General features: G+C 39.1%; 1 protein-coding gene across 1 annotated transcript in view; it reads left to right on the plus strand.

Moving 5' to 3' along the window:
- LOC126412662 (putative helicase MOV-10) overlaps positions 1-21,597 on the plus strand; it is a 431,824-nt gene that overhangs the window by 97,729 nt on the left and 312,498 nt on the right. Inside the window, exon 4 of the mRNA XM_050082364.1 lies at positions 2,683-2,906. Coding sequence (XP_049938321.1) covers positions 2,683-2,906 — 224 coding nt within the window. The remainder of the gene's footprint in view (positions 1-2,682; positions 2,907-21,597) is intronic.

The following is a 21,597-nucleotide window of genomic DNA, read 5'->3' on the forward strand; positions in this document are numbered from 1 at the left end:
TGAGGCTGCTGAAATTAGGAGTACCACAGCATCAGTTCAGTTGAATAGAAGTATACATCTCTAAAAAGAGCAATCATGGATGTTGGACAGGCACAAATAGGTACGAGGGTAATCCCAAAAGTAAGTTCTCCTATTTTTTTTAAGTACATAAACCTGTTTATTTCTACAATGGTTTACATCAGTTTACAGCTTGAACAGTTAGCTATTTTTCGACATAATCACCATTTCTGTCGATGTATTTTTGTAGGCGCTGTGGCAGTTTTTGTATGCCCATATCTTACCAGCTCACCGCCATGCTGTTCAGAAAGTTATGAACCTCTTATTTCACCTCATCATAGGAGCTGAATCGCTGGGACCACAATTAACGCTGACAGGTACTGTGAGACTCTGAAAAAACTCAAACGGGCAATTCAGAACCGGAGAAGAGGAATGTTGAGCAAGGTCGTACACATTCTCCATGACAATGCACACCCACACATCGCTTGGCAAACTGTTGCTCTCCTGCAATGGTTTCAGTGGAACATAATCACCCACCCACCCTATAGTCCTGACTTGGCACCCAGTGACTATCACCTGTTCCCTAGGTTAAAAGAGCATTTGGCCAGAAAGCAATTCAGCTCTGACGCTGAGGTGAAAGAAAAGGTTCATAACTTTCTGAACAGCATGACGGTGAGCTGGTATGACATGGGCATACAAAAACTGCCACAGCATCTACAAAAATGCATCAACAGACATGGTGATTATGTCGAAAAATAGCTAAATGTTCAAGCTGTAAACTGATGTAAACCATTGTAGAAATAAACAGGTCTATGTATTTATAAAAAAATAGGAGACCTTACTTTTGGGATTACCCTTGTGTAAGAAGGTAAATGCAAAGTACATTGGGTAACAAGTGAAATACTTACATTCATCAGTGAAAGAAGGGAGTACAAAAGCGTTCAGGTGAAGAGAGGAATATAGCAATATAAATCACTCAGAAATAAAATGAATAGGGAGGACAGGGGAGCCACGATAAAATGGCTGCATGAAAAATGTGACAAAATCAAAAAAGAAATGATTTTTGAATGGACTGACTTAGCACACAGAAAAGTCACGTGTGACACAGTGGTTGCGTTCGTGAACCGTCTCCAACTGAGCTTTTCTGAGCCTTCTGCTCCCCCTATTTATATGTTCTTTACTAGGAAGTTAACAAAACTAGAGCGCAATTTTATAAAATTAACAATTAAAAGTTCAAAGTTATCGTGAATAACTATACACAAAACCTTTTGTATTTTATGCCCAAACTGGCATATACAATATAAAAGATTTTTACATAAGATATACATCACATTATACAAAATAGTGAAAAACAGAAATGCCAACGTAATTTTTCTTAATTATGGCTTGATTAATGAATGCAAAATAATGCTTGCATATACTGGACAAACATGACATTCAAGTAATCAAATGAAATTATAAATTTTGTGAAATTTAATATATTACACGAAATCACTTATTAGATACAATTGGATTTACAAAACTCTCAATGAATTGCCTCTTCGGAGAGTGTTTCATTAGGGTATCGAAAAAGGAATGCAAAACAAGGGATTGTTTTATTTCAAGACCAAGAAGGAAAAAACATGTGAGTAAATAAATCCATGTTAGTAAAATCCTGCGATACATTTTCACACCTTGCAGAACAGGTGTTCTCCTTATCCTTTACATTTATGGTAGTTCTTCAACATGTTTCTAGTTTCTTCACATAAAGAGGCAACCACATTTTTTACCTAATTAGTTCCTGTTTGCTCAGTTGGAATAATCAGTATGTGGTTACAAGTAAATTATCCTGCAACAATTAATGGAGGTGTTGAGTCACAGACAAGCACATAGAGAAAGAACACCACACGTATTTTCAGCTTTCGGACAAAGTCCTTCTTCAGAAGTAGAGTTATCACATTTTCACACAATAACAACACATGGCTGTTGTATCACACGTGGCTGGTGTTTTTGGACATTCAAGACCCAGACTTAAGTGCCCAGAGACAGTGACCATATGTTTGTGAGTTGTGTGAATGTGTGAGGGTTCTACTTCTGAAGAAGGACTATGTCTGACTGCTGAAAATATGTCTAAAATTGTTGTTCATTGTGCCTTTCTATGACTCAATACCTCCTCTATGTGGTGAGTATCCTGGACTCTCAATTGTTTGATGCAGCTGTTTTTGTGTGGTGTGCCATCTCTAATGATTTTATTATTGACAGAGCATTAAAAATTCCAACCAACAGTGCTTCATATTTTTGATGGGTCATAAGAAACAGACAGTTCTTGACAAGTAAATATATGTGCCATTCTCTTAAATTGTCATATGCTTTTATGACACTGGTGAGTGGAATGAATAATTTGTGATCTTGTTAATCTACAAGCAATTCTATTCATGCTACTTTATTGCCAGTTCTCATTCAGACCAAGTACAATCCATAATTTGGAAGACCTTTGTTAGTCTCAAGGCATGATTTTAATGAAAAAGGCTATTACATTCCATTACTCTAAGGAATCATAGGTTTAAATGTGGTGGTGTGTTGCATTTATGATTATTTCTTACTTATGTCTTCTGTGTTACCCATAGTGGCCAGAAACACCACTGGGGCCATAGTATCACAAATGCTAGTGTCATTAACTTAACCACTTCTTTTCTCTTGGAATAGGGTAGCCCTTGATGGAAAACTTTATTACATGGATACAGCCACAGTATCTAAGAGTGTAAAAATGGAAAACGGAGAATGTTTAGTCAGACTGGGAGAAACAGTAAATGTTGAAATAGTGCTTGTCAATAATGACAAGACGTTGTGCACTGTTACTGATGTAACTCTGTTAATACCTACGCCTGAAATTCAATTTAGTTACTGCTTACCATCAGATATAGTACCAGGTAAGTACGCTAAATGTTAAGAAACTCATGTAGCTTTCATCAGAATTTTTTGTTTTGTTTTTTATTTTCATTTATTTTTAAGCAGAAATAGCGTCCCTATTTTTGTCTTTTCTCTACCAGTGTGTTTAAGAGTGTACTTGTTAGGGTGTGTTCCAGAATATGGGGGAGGGGGGGCTATAGATGGAAATTGGTGATACGTAAGCATGGAATGTGTAGAGCAGTTTCAACATTTTGTTACGTTTTTGATTTGCTATCTGGAAAAATATAGTGCTGGGTAAGACACCTCTAGTAGCCTCAGGGTTGTAGTGATTATATGAAGGGGGCAGGGAGAGTTGTTTATATATAAAGAAAATTTAAGGGAGAGTTATATATAACAAAAATTCAACAGAAACTATATTAGGATCAAATTCATTGTTTTAGTTACTAGGCTAATTGCTGACAAGCTAATATCGTTTAACCTATAAGGGTGGTTGTGACATTAAGAAATTGTAACGTGTAAAGCACACCTCTGAAGGACTTGGAGCGATTTCTTCCTCATACACATGTGACATACTATTTAGGAAAAAAAATGTTGTGACAGTTAGATTGCGTTGTACCCCTAATTCTTGAGCTGAGTTTGGGAAAGTGGTGATGTGTGTAAATAACTCTAGAATGCTTGGAGAAATTTCAGTCAAATTTGATGTGTATATGACTTAGAGCCTGGAAAAACATACTATTTCTGTAAGACATCCTGAGTATCCTTACAGGTGAAATGTGGCAGTGCATGGAGTGATACATGAACAGGATTCTGGAAATCAGGGAATATAAGGGAATTTCAAACACGTCAGGGAAATCAGGGAAAATTGGTGAAAAAACAACATTGTAAAAATCTCAATTTTGTCTCAGTAGATGAAATGGTTTGTTTACTGAGATGTCATGCAGCATCACTGGCTGGGTGCAGCTGATTATGTGGACTGCTTCCCTACTCCCTCGTTCCTACTGCTTCTCCCCTTCCTACTACTCCTCTCAGCTTGCATTCAGTGCCACCACCACTTCTTACCACTAGCCCACCAGCTGCCAACAAGAGGCAGGGAGGCATGAGGAGTGGCTTTTTTGGATCTGATTCTCAGAGACAGTAGATGCAGCAGTCAGAGATGGTGGTCATGTGTACCTGAGCTGTGTCTGAGTGAGTGTGTGAATATGTATGTGCTCTCATGTTCTGACAAAGGCTATAGCTGAAAATTTAGTTGTGAGAGTGTTATTATCTTTTCTGTGTGTCTGTCAGTGGCTCAGCAAATACCTTCATGGTGAGTTGTTACCTATCTTCATTATTATTGATCCTCAGAGTATTCGCACAAGTTACCTGTTGCATGGATTGATCACTATGGTCTCATTTCTTCAACATGATGTCTGTGACTTGTGATTAGCTGGCCTCACAAGTGGATTTCTGTGATGAGCCAAAACTGCAGGCCATTTCTGTGGGTATCTCTAACTGATCAGACCTGCTGGTCCGAAGCCTGTCATTTCCCACTAATGTGCAGGCCCTGCCCATCAGATCCGGTTCATCGATCTGCCCACAGATTGGATCTGTCTGTGTGTGGTGTAATGTGGCAGATTCTCGTGGTTTATCTATGGACCCAGAACTGCGATGCTCCTTGGCAGGCCAGAGGCCACGGGTGATGGATTTCAGGAATTTTGACTATGCCACCACCATTACGTTGTGGCATTTTATAAACATTTCATTTATCCCAGTACATTTTTGCACTTCGAAAAAAGTTCATATATTAGAAAGTATGGACGATAAGAAGAAGAAAATTGTGGCAGCTGCTGGTGGTTTGTATGCTATGTACTCATATATTTCTCAAAGGAAAAATCACATGATACCTGTAAAATAATTGACATAACACAATGGTTAATGACTGTAACCAACAACAAGGAACATGGTAGAACCAACATTTTATTGGCGGTCACCGATAGTGTTGATTTACACAACTCTTCCCCACCTTGTACATTTTTTTCAAGAGCCTATTTTTCCTGGGGTTATTTCTGAAATTAGTGAAGGTATTTTAAATCTGTATTGTGACCCCAAGGAAATGCATATTTTTGTCACCAAATGTGTTTTGTTTTATTGAAATAAAATAACATCAATGGTCTTAATGAATCACATATACCACTTGGCTTGCTTTCTCTATCTAAAATCAATTTGTTACAAAAGATGTTGATGTTAGTACATAAGATTTTTGCTCACATCAAGAAACACCATCTGCTTCAAGCTTTTTTAGATAGTTCCTCATTTGGCACTATTTTTTCTTGTACTGCAGCTGCAAAGACTGATTTAAAATATCTTCAGTTATTATAAAGCAGCTGCAGACAATATTGTCACACAAGCAAAGAATTTTTTTATGAAACGTCATTTCAAATTTTGTAGCTTAGCTTTTATATCATCACAGTCGGAATACTGTCTAGAAATTTTTCAACCATCTCTTTGTAAGCCTTATTTTTTACATTCTTGTTTATGTAATGTTCAAGCATCAATTTCAAACAAGTTATTTCATGATACCATTGTATGTTTTTCGATATGGTCATTGCTCCAGCCCCTTCATTGTAACAGAATGAGATTTTCACTCTGCAGTGGAGTGTGCACTGATATGGAACTTTCTGGCAGATTAAAACTGTGTGCCAGACCAAGACTCAAACTCGGGACCACTGCCTTTCGCGGTCAAGTGCACTACCAATGGAAACACCCAGGCACAACTCACGATCCATCCTCACAGTTTCAATTCTGACGGTACCTTGTCTCCTTACTTCCAAAATTCACAGAAGCTCTTCTGTGAACCTTGCAGAACTTGTACTCCTGGAAGAAAGGGTATTGTGGAGACATGGCTTAGGTAGTCACAGCTTGGGGGATGTTTCCAGAATGAGATTTTCACTCTGCAGTGGAGTGTTCACTGGTATGAAACTTCCCAGCAGATTGAAACTGTGTTCTGGACTGAGACTTGAACTCGGGACCTGAAGGAACTAAAACTTGCTGTTTCTTGAAAACCACTCACTCAGAATTGGGCAATTTTGAGTAACAACTACATTTCTCTTGGTTTTTTTTTTTTTAATTTACTTCCTTTTGCAAAACAAAGTGGAGTTTGCACAAAATCATGCTTATCATGTAGAAAAATACTCAAATATTTCATTTTTCAAAATCTCGTTTCGATAACGTGGACCATTTATGAGCCATGAGGGATGCTGTGAATATTTTATTCTGTCATTCTGTGGGTACAGTTTCAAGGTTGGGCCTCCACAAACACACAGGCAGGTGCTGCAGGTATCAAAGAATCTGTGGCTCATTGGGAAAATCCTTTTTTCTGCGGCATCTTGCTTTCAGAGGCACACCAGATTTGATTGTTGCAGCACTATTGTTCTAGTAGTATATCATGGTGAAACCAAGCAAGGTAAAATTCAATGCTGAATGGCTGAATGACTGGAGGTTTGATGGTGTTAGAATTCCAGGTGTATTGCACAGTATGCAACAAGTCTTTTGCCCTCAGCAATGTGGCCCTTTTCTAATGTCATGTTTTGTCGTTGATTATGGAAACTTGCCACTGGTTTTTCATTGAAGAGGATCAACAGGGTACGCCTTGCTGCCCTGCTTTCCCTATGTTTCTGTTCTTCTTGCTTCTTCTTTAGTAGAGAAGGTTGATTCTATTAATCCCTTCTCCATTGCACATGGGTTCTGAAACCAGACATACACATCTATTGATAATCACTGTTCTTCCCCTGATAGTACATACCTGCCAGTTATCCTGATTTATACGGGAGACTCTGAATTTTCAGCTTTTGCTCCCACCTCCTGATTATTCCATTATTTCTCCCAATTTTTAGCTATGATCATCAAACCTAAGATGTTTGCTTTGAAAACACATCATTTTAGTTTTTGGCCAATTGTGGAACGTCCTTTGCTTCTTAGTCTTTTTAATCGATTTAGTTCTCAGAGTTTGTAGAAATGTGGAATTTGCACACAACATGTTATAGATTGTACTTTTTCCTCTTTCTTGCACATTTTGTAGAATGTGTACTCATACCCAATTTGTGTGTTGTCACTGTGCCAGTGCTGCCAAGTTAGTGATTTTCCCAATAAATCTAGTGGTTTTTGGTACCTGTCTAGTGGCTAGTGCGAATTATGGTAGATTTTAAACATATTAGGGTGGTTGTATCGTAAAATTGCTCTTAAGAGTCACTTGATTCATTCAACATACAGAAAATAGCACTATTTAATTTATTAATGTCTACCAGCTCTTGAATTTGTATCGCCTAAACATTTATAATACATGGTATTCTGTCATCGGTCTTGTATTGTATTGCATTCTAGTATTAATAAATCTGCAGCTGCATGCACTGTGCATATCTATAGTGCCGGTGTTAGGTGGTTTCTTTTTACATCACTGGATATTGTTTTAGCACTAAACATAGGCAAAGTAAAGGCACAGTATGCCCAGAAATGTCGTGCTGAATGACTGCACAATTGTAAATTTGCAGACTGGTTAGAAAGAATTTTTGGCAATCACACAAAAGCATCTTGCAAATTTTGTTATAGTACTTTGTTAGCTTCTTATGCCAAGATATAAGCCATAGTGCCACAAAAAACAACAAGGCAGCTGCAGCACTAAACAAAAATACTTTCAAAACCATGAAAGGCTCTTTAGACGGGAATCAAGTTAAAGGTTCCCTTGCATTTTTTGCAATTGTGCGATCATACCATGTGGTCACTTAAGTGACTTGTACATGACTAAATTCAGACAATGATGTTACCAGAAAACTTCAAACCCATAGAACAAAGCATAGTATAGCAATAAAACATCTACTAAGGCGCTGTTGTGTGGAAAATTTGTGGCAAGATATTGGTGACAGGGTGTATAACATTATAACTGATGAATCAACAGACATTAGCATGACCAAATTATTAGGAATAACATCAGTCTATTAGAAGGTACAACCAATGCAATTGTTTCAACCTTTTTTGAAATGAGCTGAATGCAAACATTTTCATTTTGTTTTCTTGGAGCAATATTGCAACAATTTCAGTGAATTATTATGTCAAGGAAAGACATGTTGTTTGCATTATATAATCTTTATCTACCTGACTAACCTGCAATTAATATTTAAGTGCTTGACAGACAGTTCATTGTACCATTTTCATATTATTTCTTTACCGTTCCACCTCGAAGAGTGCACAGGGAAAACAAACACCTGAATCTTTCCGTTCGTGCTTTGATTTATTTTTTTATGATGATACTCTCTCCCTATGTAGGTGGGGTCAACAAATTATTTCTGCATTTAGAGGAGAAAGTTGTGATTGAAATTTCATAAATGGCTCTTCTCACAACAGAAAACACCTTTGATTTAATTAGTGCCACCTCAACTCATGTACCACTTCGATGACACTCTCTCCCCTGTATTGTGATGACACAAAATAAGGTTCCCTTCATTGGACTTTTTCAATGTTCTCTGTCAATCCTGTCTGGTGAGAATCCCGTACTCTGCAACAGCACTCTAGCAGAGGGCAGACAAGTGTAGTGTAGTTAGTCTCTCTCATGGATTTGCTGCATCTTCTAAGTGTTCTGCCAACAAACATGACTTCCCCACACACCTATATGTTCTTTACAATTGAAGTTGTTCATAATTGCAACTACTAGGTTGAATTGACAGCCTTGAGATTTGTGTGAATTATCTTCTAACCAAAATTTGATGAATTTTGTTTAGTACTCATGTGGATGCCCTCACACTTTTTTTTTTATTTAGGGTCAATTGCCACTTTTTGCACAACAGAGATACCTTATCTTTGTTGATGTGACATTTGTAATCACATGTCACATGGTGGGAAAAGCGATATTTCAAACCACAGAGAAAATACTAAGTTTGTGACAAAAATAAAAAAATAAAAATTGGAATTTGATGTTAAAATTGTTTACATCATTTAGAATTTGACAATTAATGCCACTGACCATGCGAGTGACTTATTCAGGAAAATGTTATCAGATAGCAATATAGCGAAAAAATACAACTCTGCAAGAACAAAAACTGTCACAATCAAAGGAGAAATGATCAAAAACACATTCCGACCTAGTACCACAATTGAACTATGCTACATATAACAGATATAGAATTAATGCTCTGGTTAGTTCCAGTGTTTTTATTTGTATTTTAATAGCCGTTATATTGCTTTTTGATGTCACAGGAAAAGACTCACATCAGTTGTCTCCAGACAATACTGCAAATGAGCCACGATTTTTGAGCATTCGTACATCTTAATTTTTTTTAAAAGTGCGTCTCCTGATTTTTGGATTTTAAAGGTTGGCAGGTATGTAGGATCACAAGAGTCATTCCATTGTCTTATTTTGATATTTGATTGTTTTCAGTATACTGGTACTCCGGATCACACTCACTGTCATCTGGCAATATAACTGGCAGAATGAAGATGCTCCCTTGACTCTTGATAAGATAGCGTGGTCAATTGGAAAGCTCACTGTTGAGGTCAGTTTGTCGACCTCCCAGCTACTGCAGCCTGGTGTCACTTCCATCATTGCCACTAATGCTGCGCCAACTAACAGTCGTATTGTCATCTCCACCACTGCCACTATCACTCCATTGGCTAGCAGTCATATTTCAAAGTACCTGATTCAGGATGATGTTACAAAGGCGGAAATGTTATAGACTTTACAGTCCTTTTCTACTATAGGAAAGCAGACTACTTTGTTTCCGATTATGTTCCCTAACGATAATGTTGCTAGTAAGATGCAGCTTGGGCAGACCAAGAAATCATATAGTATTTTTCATGGGTTAGCTCTGCACTTTAGGAAAAATATTCTTGAAGATCTTGAAGGGGACGTTCCTTCTGTAATTTTATTTGATGAGAGCCTTAACAAGGTGGCTAAGTTGCAGAAAATGGATATTGCTCTCAGACATTGCCACAAAACTAACAAACTGTTGAAATACACTATTGTTCATCTGCATTTTTAGGCCATACCGCTGCTGCCAATAAGTTGGATGGTTTTAAGATAGAAACTTCTGATCTGAATTTTACCGACATGCTTCAGGTATCAATGGATGGACATTTGTGAAGGATTTTTGTCTTAATTTGAAGAGTATTGATTGGGATAGTGCATCAATATTGATGGGATTTGTGGTCTTCATACAATTCATCAGAGTTGCAAGAATGCAGCCTTAAAGAGTAACTGGGGCCTTGTACCTTTTCTGAGATCAATTATACTGTGCTGGAGTATGTACCTGCAAGAAGAGCTGATTGTAAAAGATTTAATAGACCCAAAAATTCACCCTTCCCAAACAAATTTTGCTCCATGGGCTGGCTGGAAAAAGAGTATGTAGCCAATCAGGGTGTAAAACCCATATCTTCCTAAAGATTTGTGTGAACAAAGTAAAGGAGCACTAGATTAAAATGGATATTTATAGCTAGCAAATGATGTTGAAGTACCTCAAAGATCCTCTGCTACCAGCTAAAATATCTTTTTTAGCTTTGTTTTGGGTCAGGTCACGCCCTTTTTGAAGGAATTCTAATGTGTGGCCCCCATGGCACCTTTCCTTTACAATGCTTTGTCGTCTCTACTTGCTGATGTGCTGTCTTTATTAGTTAAGGCCGAAGTATTGTCTGCCATGAAATCAGTGTGTGGTATAAAACTTGATTATAAAGCTGATCTTATTCATGCAATAGACATGAAGTTAGATATGGTCTGAGCTCAGAAAAGTAAAAGCACCTGCCAAAGGTATTTTAACTTTAAGCACTGAGTGCAGGGTCTGTCTGATTGAAATGTGCTCAAATCTCCTTCTAAAGTCACCTTTTAAGTACAGCATTTGTAGATACATAAGCTTCTGTGATCCATTTGTGATAAATAGCAGCCCAAGAATTAGCAAGGCTAGAATCTTGAATGTCTTGTGGAAATTCTCTTTACAGAATTGGTTAAGTGCTAAGGACTGTGTTAAAGTTGAGTAAGACTTCGTGCAACATCTTGGTAAGGAGATATTTTTGGATCTATTTGTAAACTACAGGAGGACTGAGATGAGAAAAGTTCTCATTCTGAGGCATGGTCAAGCCTTTGTAGAACAAGGTTTTTCCATTAATAAAGAGTGTATGATAGACAACCAAGAAACCAAGACATTGGTAGCCATATGTCAAGTACATGATGTCCTGAAATCAGCTGGTGGTGTCTCCAAGAGTCACGTTAACAAGAGAATGATTCTGGACTATTGCAATGCTCGGGATCAGTGTGGTGATACTTGAAAGCAGAAGCAACCTGAAGAAGATGAAGAAGTCAAGAGAGCCAGATGGAAGAGGTCAATCATCCAGCAATTTAAAGAACTGGATGCCAAAAAGTCACAGATATTGACAAAGGGCCACCGTACTGAGTGGAAAATCTCACAGAGGAGTTCTGATTGGTTTACATTGATTGATTTGAATTGTTTGTTTGACAAAATACAGAGTGTTATTATTTGACAGAGAAAAGTCACTAAACACACGCTAGCACTGTTCTTATTTTTTAAACTTTAATGTTATATTATACAACATATTTCTTTTATGTTTGTCTGACCTGGTACATTGTCTTGCCTGGAAAGTTCACAAGTCCTATATTGTAAGATGAAGGTGTTACCAAAGTACGAAACCTAATGAAAAAGTTGACTGAAAAGATCTCTGTCTACATTTTGATGTTCAGTTTGCCAATCTTGTCAAAATACGAATACATGTTTTATATACTCTAATTTGTGTCCATTTTTTTTCAAACCTGCATGAAATATTTAGTGCCATAATCTTGACCATAGCAGACAGCCCATAACAGTCCATGCTAACTTAGGGAAATAATGGACAGGCAGCTTATGTGCCAGGTGTAGACTGCACACAAAGAAAAGTAAATTTATAAAGAACTTCTTTACAAATGTGTTACACAAACTGATGCCAAAAAGTACTTCAGGTCATGTATCTTAAAACATTTGTTACTCCATTTCCATCAGTTGTGAAGGATCCTTACAACCATTTTGCAAATGAATCTCTTCCTTCACAGCCTTTTAAGGCACCTGTTGCTACCCACATACTGCTTCAGTCTGTCAGTACTTATCTCAACTTTCCACATTCAATTGGAGTTCTGTGCAAGAGTGTAGGTTTGTGTCCTAATCTAGCAGACCTGTCAGGAGGGTGTGTGACAACTGATAATCCTCTGTGAAAAGAAAGATGTATTCCAAAGAATAGTTATTGATGCCACCTCTGCTGCAATATTTGTCCTCAGCCCATCATTTGAAAAATGACTTATATGGTTTGAGACAAAACTTAAAAATGAGATAGTAGTAAATCATTATTGTTACCGGTGATGCATAGATGAATTCTGATTTCCAGCAATTTGTTACGAGTATGTGTACTATAGTTAAGATTTGAACCATTGTTAAAAATTCTTATTTTCTTAAGAACTTTTCAGATACAATGTATATGATGTTGGCCAGGTAAACATTCAGTATTTGCTGAACGTTAGCACCTAATAAAATATGTGGTAACCCTTGTACATAAGGGATGAAGATATGTACTGATTATTTTTATATGTATGTCTTGTTATATTATCTTAGCATTTGTGTGTAGTTGTTCCATTATCTCAGTCCTCCCAGTCCCACATGGTAACTATTGGGACGGTTGGTAATTATTGGGACTGGAGCTATTTAAAAATACACACTCTGTCATTTAAGACTGAATATAATGCCTGAATCCCTTGACCGATCATTTTATACATGCAGTGTGTTTTCTCACAGCTTAAAATTTATTTGAATTTTACATGAAAGGGCTGAAAATGTCACCTAATTTGCTGAAAATTACTGAATTTTCACATACCGTAGCAGCTAATTCAAAGGCAAAACTTCTGTTTAGTTGTCATTCAGTCATAAGATTGTCAGCACTTTAGATATAAAAGCAGTTTTGACAAACTTTAAATTTTGTATTGGTTTTTATCTGATGAACAGTTTTCTTTTCAATTCTTGCACTGTGATTCAAACAATTTGTATAATGATTTGATGCCATCACAAATATTTAAAAGATTTGATTTCATGGAAAATATGTTCTATCTTTAAAAGCATTGATGGAAGCTATCACATCGTCTTAATATAAACACCTTAAAATAAAAGTATTCAACATGATTTATGAGGTTTTGGAGTGATAAGTTGTTGTTAAGTATTGGGTTCTGCTATAAAAGCTTCTTTTAAAGTATGATTTCGTAATACGTCACTGTCATAACTATTAGGTGAAGAACAGTTTTAGCGAAGTAAAATTTTCTGTAAGCACTTTAATTCTGTGCTTTGATAAATTTGTGTTTTTAAGGATACATCATATGCATGTCAATATGTGTTCTGCATATGAAGAGGACTGATAGTTTTGTAGCATTTCTATCTGAGTGTTTTACAATGTAATATTCACCATCTGTGTATTTAAAAATCGAATTATGCAACCAAAAAAGTAAACTAACAGTAACAGAAGAAAGGTTCTTGAATAATTTTTTTTCTCAGTTTCATTTGATTAGTGTTAGCAATTACAGGATTGCTGTTAATCCAAAGTTAGAGTTAACTCGTTAATAAAAACAGAAATTCTTCATCTAAAAATGGTTTCAGTTTACACAACTTACCTGTTTACTTAGCCTTCAGGTCATAAAACCTGTAAAGGAGACAACTTGCTGTTCATTAAAACTTGCTGTTCATTCAAAGCTAGAGGGTTAAGAAATACATAAGTCCTTACATTTCTTTTTGTCAACTTACGTCTTTACTTAATCTTAAGATCTCAAAATTTGTCAGGGATAAAATGCTAAAACCCGCCTGGAAACCAGGGAGTATCAGGGAATTTCACTTGGGGAAACTTGTGACAACCCTGATACAAACAATTGGAAATGAATTACAGTAGTGTTGAATCCATAGTTTTGGTATGTCTGTACACTGATTATTGTAAATAGTGATGACAGTTAACACCTGGGTTGGCAATAGGATGGGGTGACATATAAAGCATAATTTTGAGATGCTTGAAGCAATTTAAACCTGCCTTGGCACACATATGTCTTACTAGCAGGGGTGAAAAACTATGGCACTAAGACTAACTCAGCACTCTGTGTGAAAAGATTTTGCACAGTGTAATTGAAGTGACAGTCAAACTGTGCAGGGAGAGGGTGAAATGCTCTTTGCCCGAAAGATAGCATTTATCTCAACTGACCTCTGTTTAAAAGATGCTATTTCCAGTAAGATTTGCATTATTGATCATAATTAATAAAGCACATGTGCAGCTGAATAAATATTGTGTTTAAGATTGGCTTCACCCAAGAATAAATTTAGTTTCCTTGAGGTGAAGCAAAATATGGTGTGTAATCAAATTTTGTGTGTACTTAATATTTCAGTGAGCATCTAAAACATAAGCAGCAGATCTGACTATTGTTACAAGGTAATTTGCTTCAGAGAAACATTCTGAAGATATAAGAAGGTGAAGATTGTGTGTAAATCACACATCTAATCTACTTTTAGAAGTTTAATGAAGATTTTTTTTATAAGTGTATGTTAATTCTTGTGAACAGCTATAAACTGTTGTTTTTATCGAGACAAAATTTAATGTGATAAATTCTACTTCCAGAAAAAAGCTGCTGTCTGCTCACTTACACCTGTAATTCTGAAGTCCAGCCAATCGAGCTGTGTTCTTAGATTACGTGACATAGACATGTATGCTATAACCTAAGTACCATATATACATTTAATGGGCTATACTCTACTCTTCAGAATGGCTACATACCAAAACTACATAGTAGCGAACAATATGAAAGAGAAGGATTATTCCTAACAATAAAAGCCAGTGCTGCAAATTAATACTATTCAAAAAATCTACTTTCAGTTTTTTAAGAACCCATTTAAGTGAGAAATCTCAAGAATGTACTACAACCTCTCATGTACCACATCTGTAGGAATAGTGAAGGCTAGATTAGACCAATCACAGATCACACAGAAGCATTTAAGCAATCATTCCTCTCGTGAATCATACATGATTTGAGTGGGAAGAAGCCCTAACAACTGGTACAGTGGGAAGTACATCTGCAACTACACCCGTACTCTGCAAACCACTGTGAAGTGTAGGGCAGAACATTCTTCCCAATGTACCACTCATTTGGTCTTCTTGCCATTCCATTCTCGTATGGAGTGTGGGAAAAATTATTGTTTAAATGCCTCCTTAGTGTGCCCTGTAATTAGTCTAGTCTTTTCCTCATGATCCCTATGGGAGCAATATGTGAGGGATTTGTCATTTAAAATTGGTTCTTGAAACTTTGTATACAGGTTTCAAGGGATAGTTTGCATCTATCTTCAAGTGTTTGCCAATTCAGTTTCTTCAGAATCTAAGTGATATTCTCCCTAGAGTCAAACAGACCTGTGACCATTGGTGCTGTTCTCCTTCTCATATGTTCAATATCCCCTGTTAGTCCTATTTGGTACAGATCCTACACACTCGAGCAGTATTTGAGAATGGGTAAGCACTCTTCTTTTCCCTAGTATTCTGCCAGTGAACCAAAGCCTGCCACCCACCTATCATTCAGAGATTTCCATGTCCGGTCAGCATTTCTAGAATGTGGTAATGTTAATAGCCTTGTTATTTGCCTCAACCAAGTCCTGTATTGTGCAGTGTTGTTCCAATAGAGGGCATGTGAGCAAGTGGTGTGGATCTTGCACTATTCCACAGTCACAGTATGTGTCTCCATCAGCTGAAAGAATACCCATGTTTTCATGTCGGTCTTGGAAAGGGTGACATCCATCCTAAGCCTATTCACACATAGAATGAAGAACAAAATGGGCCGATGATCTGAACTGGCAACAGATTGCTGACTGGCTGCTAATACAGTTCTCAGTAAAGAGAAACTGCTGTTGGCATGTGGGAACATGGAGAAGAGGGAATATTGTTTGTTGTGTTAGAGTATCTTTTGTTTATAGTCAGAAGGTTGAGTACAGATTGAGACTCAGAGAAAGATTTGATGCTGGCAGTACAAGTATGATACATCTGCCAACAAGTGAACTGCTAGTCAAAGATTGCTTGTGTGTGGTCTCATTTGATCACCAGTGATGTTCTTTGTTGTTGCGGAGTTCCTGCAGAGGCAATCCCTCCCCCCTCCAAGGGAGATGTGTGGAGTGTGAGGGTGATGAGATGACATGGAGACATAGAGGTCATCTGGGTGCCGTGTAAAAGCGACAGATATGTTATCACCTCCTGCGAGGTTGATGTTGGGAGGTTATGTACACTGCACGGTGTACTGGTGGTAGTTGTGAAGGTACCCTGGCATGCATGGTGGCTGGTGAAGTGTGACTGCATGACGGTGTCAGAGAGGAGACGGAGAGTTCACCAGGCCTAGATGGCACTGGTGAAGATGTGTGACCCAGAGGGTGTAGGTGTGGAGCCATGATGGTGAGAATACCATCAGCAGAAAAACAGGGGCTGACAGCAGTGATATCTATCCCGTGTGGTATCTTAACTATCTTCCTGAACTGACAGGTGACAGAGCTATGGTCTCATTGTCTAGTTTCTGCCCTTCGACGAGGAGGCCGTTTTCAATTAACATGCTGTTTAGGTCTTCTGGGAGGAAGTCATAGATGTCAGGGAGCAACTCAAAGGCTGGGGGGTACGTCACCAGTGGTGGGGTGGTCGTCCAACATCGTAATTGGGGGAGCTTGGCATGGAATGTTGTTCAGTAAAGCTTCTTGCAGGGACCATGCTGGCTCAAGACAATTAATGGACACTGATGTATGTTTTCCATGTAATAGTATAACAAATGTACCACTGTCCATTGAAGTACCTTACAGGGACCCGAATATGTGGGTTGCAAGGCTGGTCACATTGTGTCATCATATATCATGAACTCACAGTCTGTTAGAGCCTAGTGGAGGAAAACTTTAGGCACCGATTGCAGAAGAGGGGGAGGTATTCAGAAGTGAGCAGTGTGCTGATTTACTCATGATAGCAGGTCAGGCAGGTCAAGACGCATAGTCAAAGGCTGTTGGGAACACAGGCAAGCAAATATGGTACTTCACCATACAAAATTTCAATGAGCAAAGCCCTAAAGTCACAGTTTTGGGCTGTGTGCTCTCCCAGGAGTACCCACAGTAATGCTTTTATCCAAGGCCCCATGTAGCACATGAAGGTCACCTTTAAGATACAGTGCCAACACTAGATGAACCCATCGCTCTATGGGTGATAGGCTGCCTCTTTAAATCAACACCTGCCAACCACGTTACACAATTTAAGTAGGAGGGTGGATTCAACCTTTTGGCACAAGACACACGCACGAGTCCATAGTTTACAATCCTTTTTCACATTAGGCCATATAATATGGTCCACCACGTCATCACACACTTGGGTGTGCCAAGTTGCATAACTGGTCAAAGATGATGCAGTGGAATTGTTGGGAAACAAGAGTGTGTTACTGTTTTTTTGATATGTCACAGAGAATCACAATCACATGGGTCTCAGAAGTCGTTAATAAGGAGAAGAAAAAGGAAGGGGCCTAAAGTTGAGCCCTGTGTGACTCCTTGTGTGACTGATATTATATCTGAACAGATTGTTCTTCCACTGTGTGCGGTTTTTTCTACCAGCTACTGTCTATTTAATACATAAGACAGAGATTGTTAATTACCGACTCATAGTGTAAGCATCCAGTCTGCATAGGAACAGTGTCTGATTGACCAAATTAAAAGCATTTTTAAGATAAATAAAAAGTTCAGAAGCATAATTTTTTCCTTAATTGCTTGTGTTATCTGGTCAGTAATTGAAAAGTGAGCCTCATTGATGGATTTATTTTTCCATGAGCCAGACTACAGTGCTGTTAGTAGGAATTTACTTTAAAGAAAGAACATTTCATGAGTATACTGGGTGTCCCTGCTAAGAGCTGTCAGGTGCATTTTCTCTGCTCTGATATTAGCAATTTCATTTTTTCATTGTGTAGCTGTAGTCAGCCCAAACAATTACTGTTCATCACATGTTTTGTCCAGTGCTCAGTATCGGTTTGTTTCTCATTACAAACAAAATTATTTTTAACTCTGAATTTTATGTGCCCATTCGGTAGAGCATTCCCAACTTAGGCTAGTCTGATATTTGTATTATTTATATGTATTAACAGGATCAGTAAAACACAAAGAATAAACAGCAGTCCAGCAGTGACCCAGTAGTGCTGCATACTTGGCGGTAGCAGATAGTGCTGGACAGAGCTATGTTGTCGCTGCTGGAGTACCAATTATCCTACAAATTCTGTTGTCCCTGTTAATACATACTGATAAAACAAATTTTGCACTAGACTAATCTCGACCATTCTGTTGAATGGGCACATAAAATTCCACTTTAAAAATAATTTTGTATGTGACAGCAAACAAACTGATGCTTTCTGTTGGCACTGGGCGTCACATGAAAGACGTGGTTAGCACTAATTTTTTGGGCTGACTCCAGCTACACAGTGCAAAATGAAAATACAAATTTCTGCTGAAACACCAGAGGAAATATGCCTGATAATTCTTAGGAGAGACACTCTGTAGACAATTTTTTTCTGTTATTTTGAATGCACTTGGGAGGAATGATATAGGTCAGAAGTTATTGACCTCATACTTGTTCCGCATAACAGTGTGGTATCTGAAAAAGGCTGTGGGAATATTCATCCAGTCCTTAATAAAATTTTAAATTAATACAAAGATTGAATCCTTGCTTTAAAGATTCACAGTTGTAAAACTGTGTGCATCACAAAACACAAAAATGTCGTAGCCTATGACTACAATATCAATAACTCTCAGTTAAAATTCATTGATTCGTACAGATACTTGGTTGTAACAATTTGTAGGACTGTGAAATGGAATGATCACACAGGCTGAGTTGTAAGTAAAGCAGATAACACATTTCAGTTAATTCAAGACTTACTTACTTACTTACTCACTGGTCATACTGGACTCGAGAGTCCATTACCGCAGCAACGTATTTTCGCCACCTGTCCCTGTCTTGGGCTATTTCTTTCCATTCACCTTCAATACCTAGGCTCCTTAAATCAGCCTTTACATCGTCCTCCCATCTATGCCTCGGACTCCCCACAGGACGTTTTCCCTCTAGGTGCTCTACCAGTACTCTGCGCGCTGCGCTGCCCTGCCCTCATCCATTCGAGCTACGTGACCCACCCATTGCAGCCTACGTGATTTAATGTCAGGGCTTGAATAGAGTTCGTGAAGCTCTTGGTTATGCAGTTTTCGCCACTTTCTGCTAATGTCATCCCTTTTTGCTCTGAAAATTTTCCTCAGAATTTTGTTTTCAAATACTCGAAACGGCTTTTCATTTTGCACAGTGAGAGACCAAGTCTCACACCCATACAGCATAACTGGTAGAATAATAGTTTTGTATATTCTAATCTTTACATTCCTAGACAATATCCGTGATGAAAGTAATCTATTCAGTGAGAAGTAGCAGGCATTTCCCACCCATTATCTCTTCTTCAGTTCGGATTCAATCTCATTTCTCAAAGTGATGTCCACGCCTAGATACTTAAATGTGTCCACTTTTTCAAACTGCATGTTTCCAACTCTTAACATTTCCTGATCTACTGCTGTTGGCATTCTAGTAGTAACCAGGTATTTAGTTTTGTCTTCACTTATCCTTAGACCTACATCTTCACTAGCCTTGATTAACACAGTCGCATTTGCTGTTACAGATTCTTTCCTATCGCTAATGATGTTTAGATCATCTGCATACACTAATATCTTAATATTTCCATTTAACTTCACACCCTCTAAATTATCTGCTGCCATTCGTACAATATATTCTAGGACTAAATTGAAAAGTAGCGGAGACAGGGCATCTCCCTCCTTAAGTCCATTCTGTATTAGAAATTCTTCTGACTCCAATTTCCCCATGCCTACTCTACCTTTTGTGTTTTCCAAACTTGCTTCTATAAGTCTAACATACTTCTTTGGTATTCCAAGTTCCAAAAGAATTCTGTACAATTTTGATTGCAATACTGAATCATATGCTTTTGTAAAATCTATGAAAACATTATGAACTGGTTTATTGTATTCCCATTTCTTTTCCAAAATTTGACGCAGGGTGAATATTTGGTCTATAGTTGATCTGTTCCTCCGAAAGCCGGCTTGGTAATTGTTATAACCTTTAATCACTAATAAATTGCTTGGATATACAAACGTAGAAACAATAGCTGGTTACATGCTACCAATTCCATATCGGTCATTCGACTGCCGTGCCGTGACATGTGGCCAGCGCCGATCGTAGCTAGGTGGCGCTCCCGCGCTCAGACGAGTTGCGGAGCACCTCTATTGCCGTTTGCATGTACTGACGTGGCGGCACTCTTAAATGTCATGGCACTGTCACAACACTTTTCCCCCCTTGAAAAAAAACACTCACTTCCTGGGAGACACGGACAGCGCGGAGACATCCGTGGCGTCTTGGGAGGCCCCGTGAAGATCCCGCAGAGAAACACGAGAGTACGGGTCGAAAATGTCCAGGACGGAAGCCCATGTGTGGAACATGCCTCCTGGATGAGATGATGGGTGAAAACTCCGGAGCAGCATCCATAGGTGTCGTGGACCTGGGGGTGTGCTCCAGCGAGATGGGTCCCGGAGAAGGCGGTGTCACGACTGGGGCCGGTTCCGGCGTACTAGGAAGCGGTAGCGATGTCGGCTGCAGCAACACGCACGGGAGATCGGCAGCAGCGACAGGACTGGCTTCTCGGGCTGGTGGAGGCAAAGGAAGGGGCGGTGGCACCGGCATGGCCACCACTCGTGGGTGCATCTGGTCGTAATGGCGAACAACCATACCGTCGTCCGTACGTATTTCACAAAGCCGGCGGCCGCGAAGAGCCTTGACCACCCCTGGAATCCATTTAGGGTGAGATCCATACCCTCGTGCCCACACGTCGGCGCCCACCGAGTATTTTCCCGCATGAGGAGACACAGTACAAGGCCTGACAGGGTGAAGCAGGTGCAGTAGAGTGCGCAGTTGGCGGCCATGCAAGAGTTCAGCAGAGCTGCGATCACCCAGAGGCGTGAAGCGATAAGAACTCAGAAAATGCAACAGAGCGTCATCTGTGAAAATCACTAAGGAATTTTTTCATCTGGCTTTTGAAAGTGCGGACAAGGCGCTCGACCTTCCCATTCGATTGCGGATGGAAGGGCGGTGCTGTAACATGATGATCCCGTGTCCAGTACAAAAATCACGGAAGGCCTGCGAAGAGAACTGAGGGCCTTTGTCCGTGACGATCGTGGATGGAAGACCTTCTAGCGCAAAGATTTTGGACAAAGCCAGCGTCGTTGCCGCAGTGGTGAGCGACGGACATCGAACAACAAACAGAAACTTCGAGAAGGCGTCAATCAACAGCAGCCAATAAGTGCCATGGAGAGGGCATTGTACGAGGTGCAACCAGTTGTTGAGCACACTGACCACACGCAGCGACCATGTGGGCGATGTCCGAATCAATACCGGGCCAATAAACGTGCCTGCGGGCCAGGGACTTAGTCCGAGAAATCCCCCAATGGCCTTCATGCAACAGTTTGAGAACATCTTTGCGAAGAGAGGCTGGCACCACGACCCGTGGAGATGCGCCATCCGTGGCTAGAAGAACAACACCATCACGAACAGACAGACGAAGGCACAAGGCATGGTAGTTGTGAAGGGGATCCGATGCCCGGC

This window comes from Schistocerca serialis, chromosome 7 (assembly GCF_023864345.2).
Source record: "Schistocerca serialis cubense isolate TAMUIC-IGC-003099 chromosome 7, iqSchSeri2.2, whole genome shotgun sequence".
NCBI classification, from domain to species: domain Eukaryota; kingdom Metazoa; phylum Arthropoda; class Insecta; order Orthoptera; family Acrididae; genus Schistocerca; species Schistocerca serialis.